Source organism: Nannospalax galili, unplaced genomic scaffold (assembly GCF_000622305.1).
Source record: "Nannospalax galili isolate Female #2095 unplaced genomic scaffold, S.galili_v1.0 scaffold11, whole genome shotgun sequence".
Lineage (NCBI taxonomy): Eukaryota > Metazoa > Chordata > Mammalia > Rodentia > Spalacidae > Nannospalax > Nannospalax galili.
Window position 1 is genome coordinate 96,731 of NW_008330735.1, and position 11,323 is coordinate 108,053.

The 11,323-nt window shown below is 44.3% G+C and overlaps 1 protein-coding gene across 1 annotated transcript in view; it reads right to left on the bottom strand.

Annotated features, from left to right (window-relative positions):
• The window catches only part of Lgr4 (leucine rich repeat containing G protein-coupled receptor 4), a 103,166-nt gene extending 92,078 nt beyond the window's left edge, over nucleotides 1-11,088 (bottom strand). The window contains exon 1 of the mRNA XM_008851112.3: nucleotides 10,399-11,088. Within this exon, the coding sequence (XP_008849334.1) occupies nucleotides 10,399-10,583 (185 nt within the window). The 5' untranslated portion in view covers nucleotides 10,584-11,088. The remainder of the gene's footprint in view (nucleotides 1-10,398) is intronic.
• Nucleotides 11,089-11,323: the final 235 nt, after the last annotated feature.

Genomic DNA, 11,323 nt, shown 5'->3' on the forward strand with positions numbered 1-11,323 from the left:
TTATTTTGATATATCACAGTGAAAGATTTATCGTCCTCTTTTTTTTTTTTTTTTTTTTTTTTTTTTTAAAAAAAAAAAAAAAAAAAAAAAAAAAACCACAAAAGGGATGACTTATATGAGGAACTGTGAAGGCAATAATTTCTATGAGCTAATCTGTCATGCAATTTATGGTCACTAATGATACAAAGAGCCATCAGAAACATGTTTTAGATAAGTTGGATATATAAACTTAAATATTTGGCTACATGTGGGATTAAATAATCAACAGGCGACCACATCCTTTAAATATATCATGAGCACCTGTCAAAGCCAGTTTGCATGTCTGGGAAACAATAAAACTAGAAATTCAGGCTGGGGTAGCTTAGGGATTGGAAAAGACCTGATGAAATGGGTACCATTATTTGTTTACCAAAGCTATGATTCTTCTCATTTCTAGATATCATGTGTTTTCTTTTGTTTGGGTCTGGTGTTTTCTTTCTTACTGGGTGCTATCACAAACAGAGTGGTACCAAGGACAAGTTCTTTAACACAGAGTAAGACCAAAGCAGGACAGAAACAAACCTATCCCCTCTTTTCCACATTCTTGCTCATCTCCTGTCATGCCTGCCAACAAGCCCCTGCACTGTAGATTCAGATGGCATAAAGCAAAGCAGAAGGCTGGTACTGTGAAAAAGAAAACCCTCAACAACCAACACAGCAGTGTTTGAAGAGAATGAGAATGATCAATTGATCTCTTTCTGTGGACTGACAAGAAGATAAACATACACACAGACAGCCCTCCAGGCATGTTCTACTGGGAATTAAGCATCTGCATTCCCTTTACACACCACATATCAAATCTAGAAAGACAGCCCTGTATGCATGCATGTAGACACACACACAGACACACACACAGAGACACACACACACACACACACACACACACACACACACACACACACTCCCTTTAATGAAACATGTGATTAAGTGAGTAGCCCAGCCATGGAAGCAGACAATACAACTAAATTCAAATTGATATTATAAACTGACTTGCCGCAAACATGGGATTTCCTTTTCATAGACAGTAGGGAGACTTTGGGAAGCACAGTTTGGTTGCTAGTGGCAGAGCCTGTGGTTAGTGCACAAACGTGCCAACCTTCAAGAGAGAGGAAGCCTTCTGCTGCATGCCCTCACAGGCCCAGACTGTTTGTAAAGGGCAGGAATGAAATATTCCATATGTTTTCTTTGTCAGTGACATGACTATTGAAAGCCAGGCCATAGTAGTCTCCCTGCTGAGGGACTGGATCAGGCTATTCATGTGTAACCAGGCAGATGTCAAGATGGTAATGGGCAAAACATCTCAAACATTTTTTTAAAAGAAGGAGACCCAGGGTAGAAAATGCACAACTGTACTTGAGCCACTCAGCCAGTCTAAATAGGCTGTGAGCACGGCTGCAACTGTTAGCTGCTGATCTGGCTTAGAAGTCATGTCCAAGGCAGGTCTTAACCAAAACTCCAAAAACATTTTTATACTTTCCAAAAAAGATCTAACTGTGCATATTAAGAATGTCACAGAAAGGTAGAGCTTAGCAGTCTAGCACATCCTTAGTATGTGCACAGCCTTAGTTTAATTCCCAGTACCAAAAAATGAGTAAGAATACCATGTAACTTCCTAGAAATAACAGATTTTTTATAAAGAGTTTTAATTGTAAGATTACTTAAGAGAATAAGTGTGTCTTCATACATAGAGCATGAGCATTTGTAGTAGCCTCAAATGTAAATCTATGTATGCAATATATATAATATATATATATATATCCAGTAATCAGTAAAATACCCTTTCAAAATAATTCTAAGAAAAAGTTCTAGAAACAAAGCGATATGAAGAAATGGGAATGTAGCTTAATGTTTACTCCTGAGTTAGTCTTATCCATCTCTAACATGGACTGATGGAATGGAATCTGAGAATTCCCAAAGAGATATGTCCAGTGAAAATTCTTGATGTTGCAAACTCTGGCTATCTTGTACAAAGTCATATGCTGTTTGCTCTGAGGACAGACACTGTGTTTCTCTATTGAGACAGCACCCTGCTACTTGACAACCTATCTTAGAGAAAGTAGAACCAAGTCCCAGGAGATCAAGATTAAAAAAACCTGATTTCCTCTGGGCCCTCTTCTCCAGAACAACCCTAGTTCCCTACCATCAGGCTTTTCTTCTAGAAGCGGAGCAGCACCACCTGGAAGATGGCACATTATAAAACTATGAATGCACTCATGTTTCTTCACTAGGATCTTTACAGTTTTTCTTGCTCTCTAGCTGGGCAGACTTTTTTCATATACACAGTGAAGTCCAGAAACAGTTTTCAACTTGACACATAAAGAATCAAAGATAATTCAGGATTTTGTTTTGTGTTTTTGTTTGTTTGCTTGCTTGTTTGTTTGAGACAGGGACTTACTATGTAGCCCTGGCTGACCTAGAACTCACTATGTGGACCAGACTGGCCTCATACAGAGATCTGCCTGCCTCTGTCTCCTAAGTGCTGGGGTTAAAGTCGTAAACAACCACAGCCTGGAGGGTTCTAAATTTTAAGGCAATGACATACATATGCAGCTACTTATTATTAACTCCCCAAAGAAATGACAATAAACAGGGTCCTCACTCGTCTTAAAGAGGCCATGCTAAGGGGAGGGCCTAGGCACAACCTGAAAATAAAGAAACCTCCTTCTTTTATGCAGGTAGGAAATCGAAGTTCTAAAGTGCCTTAACTCACGTTCCTGTATAGAAGGGGGTCTCAATTCCTTGTGCCACTCAAAAAATTAAAAATGAAAATCACTTTTCAAAGTCTGTTCATGAAAATATGCCAAAAAAGGAAACTGGAAACCCAGTCATAAAAGCAGGACAATATGACCAAGTATGACCCAAAGCCAACAAGAAAAAAAAATTTTTAAAGAAAATATTGGGGACTGGGGAGAAGGTTCAGTGGAGAAAATGCTTGGGGTACAAACATGAGCTAGGAGGCAGAGGCTCCCAGAAGCTCCAGCTACTCTGGGGTACAGAGCAGATAAATAGAGACCCTGCCTCAGGCCAGGGAGGCAACAACCGACACCCAGAGTTGTCATCTCACACATGTGTGCTGTGGCTTCAGACACGCACACATGTACACACACATCATACACACACATATAAAAAATATCAAGTTAGGGAAAAAGTTACTTAAAATAGATGAACAGAAGCAGCACAGAAAGGATGGAAACTGGTTTATGGTAAGCTAATAAATATCCATTAATAAATCCCAAATGTATCATATTAAAAGCATGGTACCAAAATATTTTAAATACACTGAATTCATTTAATACCCCCTTCTTACGAACTCAGAACAAAGTGTATTAAATCTGTGAACATTTCAACTTATGTGAGGTAATGGGGTCTTGAAGAAGACCCAAAGGACAACTACGTCATTGAGAAAACGCAAATACTGTACACATTTAGCTGGTAACAGAAAGCTGAAGTGCAAGTGGACAGTAGTTAGGAAATCGCAAGTCCAGAGCTGGAACGACGGTTTTTTCTGTCTCCCAACTACTGAGTAGAAGCTGACACACTCAGGCCAGGGTTGCTGAAGTGGAAACTGTCCCAGAGATGCTGATGTCTCATTCTCTGGGGAATTCTCCTGCAAGAAAACACCCCTCAGCTGTTCTGCACAGGTGGGAAAGGTGACAATTCGAACCTAATAGCAACTATGGGTCTCCACGCTCCTAGTAGTCCAAGCCTTTAGTATGTACACTTTCTTCAAGAGCTTCTGCACAGAAAGAATATCCCTTAGGGAAATGAGGGAAAAATCCAGAAGTTAATCAGTGTGCTAGTCCAATCTCTTCAGCTTCACAGAGGAGACCTGGAAATGCACCTCCCATTCTGCACTTCAGAAACTTAGAACTAAAAGCAGCTGGACATGGTGGCACAGCCTTTAATCCTAGTACTGGTGAGGCAGAGGCAGGCAAATCTCTGTGAGTTCAAGGCTAGCCTGGTCTACATGGGAGTTTGAGGTCAGCCAGAGGTACATAGTGAGACTCTGTCTCAACCTTTGCCCCCCAAAAACCTAAAGTTATGAATGTTGAAATTCCTCTCCCTTTGCTTAAAAATGGCACTAATCTAACTCTTTTGGAAACTTTGAATGTCATCACTTGTACTCAATTCTGTGGTTTATGCCCAGCATTATCCCAGGGGAACAGAAGAGAGAGATACGAAGCAATCCTAGGCACATTCCTCAGTCATGCAGCTCCAAAGGAAAGAAGCCATCTCCTGGCCAAATTTATGTCATTTTTCTGAGCAACGAAAATGAAAACAGAATTTTCAAAATATAATGGGGCTGGAGAGATGACTCAGTGGTTAACAGCACTGATTGCTCTTACAGAGGACCCAGTTTCGATTTCCAGCATCCACATGGTGGCTACAAACGGTCCCTGACTCCAGTTCCAGGGAAATCCAAAGCCCTCTTCTGACTTCCATGGCATTGCACGACATGGGTGCACTCACATACATGCAGGTAATATACTCATACACAGAAAATAAAAATAATAAATAAAATATTTTTTAAAAGAACAAGGGAACAAGGAGAATATAACTCATAATTTTTCTAGATAGGGGATTCTACATTCTGATTCAAATACTGTATCAAAAATACTTCATTGTTGAAGGAGGCTGGAGAGATGGCTCAGAAGGTTCCCAGCACCCACATGGCAGCTAACAACCATCTGTAACTTCAGTTCTAGGGGAATCCAACTCCCTCTTCTGGCCTCTATGGGCACTGCATGACACGGGTGCACCTATCTACATGCAGGCAATACATTCATAAAACCAAAATAATAAATAAAATATTTTTAAACAAGAATCTTGCCAGGAAATAGGCTCATCATATACAAAGCTTAGTAACATTTATCTATGTGAGTGAACACATTATCTAACACAAGTACATAGTACTATTTAAAAGTAGTATTAGAAACTTAACTTGCTAAAGTCTTTAGAAAGTTGAGACACTATTAAACCTCTGTGAACTATGAGATCATGGTCTCTGTCATGCTAACTCAAGTTATAAATCTGCTCAGTTTCAAACAATAGAGCTGACACCTGACATGCAGTTGATCATCGGGTGCTCAAAGACACAAAACATCAAGAAGGCAGACAAAATTAGCCATTATGTAACAACACTGATCTGCTATATGCCCTAAACTTTTTCTTTTTCATTGATGCAGTATTTAAGATTGGATTCATTTATTCTGTGCTCCTTAAGACTTTCTGTAGCCAAGTAGGAGTTCATGATTTCCATTTGAACTGAATGCTGTGCCAGTTTTGGTGTCACAAGTATCTACTGTCCAGGTACTTGGCTCTTACCATTAGAATTGTAAGGTAACATTTGACAGCTTAATCTCTCAGTTAAGATCAAAGATCTGTATTAGTAGGTGGATCCAGGCAAGTTTAGGCATTTTCTTGGCCTCTGCCTTTGTCAGTCTGTCTCTCAGATTTGTATTTTAGTCATCTTTATGATGGTAGAAAGTGCCGACAACCTGCCAGTTTAGATTTTGGTTTCTGCTTTCCCTGCCTGTGCTTATCCTATTCTCCCTGTCCTTTTTAGTCAGTAAGTAAGGGATATTGGACTACATCCAACACATGTTGCTTGGGGAGACATGGGCTCCCTGTCCCATGGAAGTACTCCGGGTAAACTGAACAACTGGAGGATCTATTGAGTGGGTCAGAGTCTCACACAACAGACTCCAGAAATATATAAAAATGAAAAATCTGGGCTAGTGGGTATAGCTTATCAGTAGAATTCTTGTCCAGCATATGCAAAGCCATGAAATACTGGGTTTTGAAAATTAAATTTGAAAAACTGAAATCAATTAGATTAAATACAAAGAAAACTCTTGTCAATAAGAGTTATTAACCTCTCTGTCTTGTGGACTATAGAATTTAAAGCCCTGAAGGGTTAAGCACATGACTCATTCAAGGTTACTCCAGTGAATTATTGACAGATCTGGAACCTAGCTCTCCATGTTACCTATAGAAGGCTCTTTCCTCTTAAGTACTTAAAGAACACAGTGGTTCACTAGTTTGTAAAAATTGGATCCATACTGAAAGATGTTCATATATTGTGCTTGCTTTGAAGCAGACCTGTATAAAACTAACCCATCTCTAGAAAGGCACTATCGACACACTAACAATGAAATTTGCAGATAATTCAAAAAACAAGAAAGTTATCATATTCTACCCCCGATAAAGTGCAAACATTTACACATTGATTAGCAATCTGACCTGCCAGGGAACACACAGTAGATACTGAAAGATAAGTAAGAAAATATTTTCAAATGCTTGGCAGACTGAAAAAAAATATACATCTTGGAGAAGAATCCAGGATGATACTAACAAAAAGAGAAGAAAAAGCAGCCGAGTCTTTAAAAGTACTTCAAAGGCTTTCAGATGAGCAACAATTCCATATGAAGAGCTTGATAATCTGCTCATGTACAGGATATACAGGCTGTGAAAGTTTGGACGATGACTAATGACATGGAAGTGAGGACACTGAGTAACTTTTTGTACAGTATCCAAATTAGTGAAACAGAGTGATTTTATTTTCCAAGTGTTAAGCCATACCCACAGGAAACAAGCAAGGCTATTCTGCCCTAGCAAAGTGCCCTTGCTACTCATGAATTCTGCAACAAGTCTCCATGGCAAATTTCCTAACACACACTTCTAAACACAAAGATGATCCCCTCCAAGTGAGTGAGAATGAAGAGGCTTGTGCAGCTTCCACTGGAAGAATACTCTGTTACTTCGGAGATCTTTCCTTGAGATGATTTTATCTAACATCACTGTCCATTCACCATCCTCAAACCCTCCAAGAGCTATAAAATCAGTGAAGTTCTAGAAGGCAGAAAGGGCTCTGGTGATAATCTAGGGAATCCAATTACTTTATTTTTCAGATAAGGAAACTGTCACACACACCCCTCCAAAAAGAGGTGGAATGACTTGCCCAAGGCCACAGAGCTGCTCAGTGGTGAGGGAAGGACTATGATCAAGGACTCAGACCTACCACTCTCCTAGGAAGTCACAAAAGCAGCTTTTATAATCTTAAAATTATGTGCAAGGCATAATTTGGATATGAAAATTTGTGTTCTAAGTCTACGGTTCTCAAACTTTGTGTTCTAAGTCTACGGTTCTCAAACTTTGTGGCATAACAAATAAACACATATTAATTTTTTTTTTTTTTTTGGTGTTTTTGAGACAGGGTCTCCTTGTAGTCCCAGCTGTCCTGGAACTCACCATGTAGACCAGGATGGCCTTGAACTCACAAAGATCTGCCTGCCCCTGCCTCCCAAGTGCTGGGATTAAAGGTGTGTTCCACCATGCCCTGCTAACACAAATTAATTTTTAAAATCCCCTACTCACCACCCTTGTGACTTTATCTCTTTCTCCTCAAATTGTAGAACATAATTATGACTGACTTTATGAGACAATGTGGTGTTGCATACCTTTAATCCCTCCACTCAGAAGGCAGAGGCAGGCAGATCTCTTTGAGATCAAGGCCAGCCTGGCCTCCATAGCCAGCTCCAGGCCAGCTGTGGTATGGGAGTCAAGACAGCTGTTCAGAAATATTCACTACAAAGGGTTGTGGAATGCAGGAGTATCATCAAGGGTATTGGGGGTCACATCTGCCTCTGTCCTCCAAGTGTGGTAAGGGAACATTCAGCAGGAATGGACACTTTGGCTGCACATGTTTAAATGTGCCTCAAGTAGGAACAGCAGGTATCCTCTCTAGGGCCTTCTCAAATTGGGACAGAAGGCTTAAATGCTGACAATGCTGAATTTGGTAAAGCCTCATGGGAATGGTGTCTGGATTCTAAGCCCTAATTCGGCTCTTTAGTGTGTCCCTATGTCCTTATCACTCACTCCAGAATTTTCAAGTTCCTCCAGACTCCGTGGATTGAGCTGAGTAAACTAAAATCCCTGGTCTTTGCCAGTCCTGAGGTCTCCCAGGTGAGATGCACACCGCAGAGGGAGGTGAAAACACTATCACTGTACAAGCCATTGAGGAATGAGAAAGAGCTTTGATGATGAGCAACTAGTCTCATCTTTATAACTTCTAGTTTTGTGTTTGTAATTTTATGAATGACATGATCCAGAAATTAAGAATATGTAAACAAAAGCTTCAGGACCATGGGCTTAGCCTCTAAGTGTGAACTGTGGCTCACAAAAGCTATAGTGGTGCAACAGTCACCTTGGCGATCTTAAGGTATCCTATAAGAGCAGGCAAAGGGCAGACCTGTGGCACCTGCCCCTCCTCACACAAGGTTCTTGAGAATTAGCTGGTTTTCTTGTGTGTTAAATTCATATATACTGCCCTTCAAAACCTCTTCAGACAAAGTAGTCATATATAATGCATACTTCTGAGGGTGAACTCAAAGGTATTAGGATGAAGTAAGGAGTAATCAGAATGTAGTCACTCTACCTATTAATCACAAAGAAATACAACACATTTGACTCACCAGTACCACTTAGAAAGTGCGACTATTTTTTTTTTTTTTCATTCTACAAGCCATATACAGTAACTCTCTCAAGGGTCAAGGTTGAAGACACTGCATTTTATTATCTCCAGGGACAGCTTCAGGGAGCCTAATGCTCTCTAGAGGGGAGCAAGCACCCCTAAAAATGTGACATTACCTTCTAGTTTAAGGCACTATGTAAAGCAGGCCTTTTTCCTTACAGGACAAGTCTATTCACTGAAGTTTGAGGAATGTGCTAAACCGAGTATTTACAACTGGTCTATGTAGTAAAATTATATTTTTCTATTATATGAAAAGCCACCTGAATAGTTCAGGTAGAGTCACCTACCTTTCTCTTGAATTCTTTATAAGTCTGTAGAGTTTAGAGGAAAGAAAAACGCCCCTTTCCTCCACCCAGGTCTTCTTTACCTCGCTTCTCAATCCTTCTTAAACCTTGCTACTCATTATGCCTGTGTGAACATAGAGATCCACGCTTCAAAGTCAACTTTTTGGTGAGAAGTTAAAGCTCACACTGAAGGGAAATGACTTTCAATTCAAAACTAACTCCTGAGACTGGAACAAAAACAAAGACTAGGGTGAAATCCTCACAAAGGTTCCAAAGCAATAGGCCTCAGTTCTCATTTTCCCAACCTGAGCGGCCAGCACAGCACCTTATCACCACCCACCTGGAAACATGGCAATGCCCTGGCCTGCCTAAACGGAGGGTTTTATTTTTTCTTCACTAGGTCTGTTATTCCCTTAATGCTGTCTAGATCTACGAGGTCTCTTTAGTAGCTAGAAGGTAAAAGGAAGTCTCCTTTACCCAAGGGCCTCTCAGACCCCTTCCTTGCCCTAACAGCTCTTTCACTGCTCCTGATTTAATCGTGCAAGAAGCCACACAACGAGAAGGAAGAAAGGGGGCACCCAAGCTGCCCTGTGCTCAATTACCCTATTCTTTTTCTACCGGCGGTATTTGTCAACACCACCTCCAACACCTATTTCAGATCCCTCTTCTTTTCTGAAGGGAAGTTGAAGGCTCTGGTCTCTAACACAGCGGTGGAGAGGGAGAACCACTTGTGTGACTCTCCCGACCTCCTGAAGCTCAAATGCAAAGTTCAGCTGGGGAAGGTACAGGCAGAACACGGCTGCCCACCTTGCAGACTACAGTGAGCACGTGCTCTGGAACTTTCTCTTTCCAACATTCTCTATCTCAAGTCAGCATTCCTTCTTTAAAAAGCCTTATTGAATAAGAGATATTTCCACCGAGAGAAGCCTCCTTCTCCCTTGTGCCCCGGAGCCCCCAGGCGTGCAGCGGATAGTGTCTGGAGGATCTGGCTGGGGTTCCAGGTTGCAGAGCCAGGATGGGGATACACTGGAAGGCAATTTACCTTCCCGAGGTAGAGGTACTCCTTCTCCGGGCATGCGGGAACCCTGGGGGGGGGGGGGATCCAGGTGCTTCCCGGTGCAACGTGCCTGGTTGGCAAATGCAGGCCAAGTTCTGGACACCCTCACGGGTGGCCAAAGTTTGGCCAGATGAACAGGGGACCGCATGAGGGGAGAGGTCGCGTGGAAGGGCTACCAAGGACAAGCGTGTCTAGAGTCCTCCCTCCTTCTTGGCCCTAGATTTGAGATTTGAGATTCTGGGGCGATGATGATGACGATTGTGCCCGCAAAGTCTGGCAAAGAGAAAGCTCTTCGCGGCTGGGCTCCGGACTGGCAAAGTCTGGAAAGGCCACGGCGCGGGAGCAGAGGGTGCCAACCCCCCCACCCACAGGTGACCGGTGCACCCTGGATCCCAGCGCACTGGGGCTTGGAGGTGGGGGGCTGGGATGGACCCCTCCTTCTGGCCCCGCGGGTCCCCCACCCGCCGCGCATCGCCCGCACTCACAGCGCTTGGGTGAAGGCGCTGAGCCCTTCGGGCACCGCCGTCAGCCCCTTCCCGGAGCAGTCCACCCGACGGTCGCCGTCGCAACTGCAGGGCGCAGCGCACAGAGGCGGCGCCGCGCCGCTGGGCCCGGCCGAGCCGAGCAGCCCCAGGACGAGGAAGCAGAGCAGCCGCAGCGGGCCCGGCATTGCTGCTGCCGCCTCCCGCCCCGGCCTCTCCCGCCGCGCCTCCTGCTCGGCTGCCGGCCTCCGTCCCCGGGGCAGCCGGCCTGCGGGGCTCGGGGCCAGGCGCTGTGCTTCGGCCGCCCGCGTGGGCTGGGTCCGGTCAGCAGTCCGCCGCAGCAGCGCAGCGACGCGGCGCTCCGGAGTTGGTCCCTTCCCGCTGCTCCATGGAAGCGCGAGGCAGCCCCGCTCGCCAGCGGCTCAGGCCAGCCGGCCCGGCCCGGAGCAACTGCCGGGGCCGCGCTCCGCCATCCGCGTCGCCTCCCTGTCCCGGGCCTCCAGCCGCGCGGCTCCTCAAGGTTGCGGAGCGCAGCCTTCAGCCATGCCGGCCTTGCGCCCCAGCCCCCGCCCCAGCTCGCACACAAACACCGGGACTGTCCTCCGCGCTCTCCCAGCCGCAGCTCGGGCTCTGCGGGTCCTTTTCCCTTCTAGGGTTGCACGCTCGGGTTCCCAAACCCCCGGCCGCGGGGTTATGCAAATCACTTAGGTACATGCAAAACTAACCCTTCTCCCGCAGCTCCATTGGTCCGGGGAGGTCTCGAGCTCATTACTATGCAGGCAGGGGAGCCGCCATTGGTCAAGAGTAGAACCGGAGGGGCGTGTTCCTCTGGCGTGAGTGACAAGGTAGTGATGGTGGTGGTGGTGGTGGTTCAAGCAAAACCCCCTGACTTGGCTCCGTCTGCGTGTCAGGTTGTGGATTGAAGGTA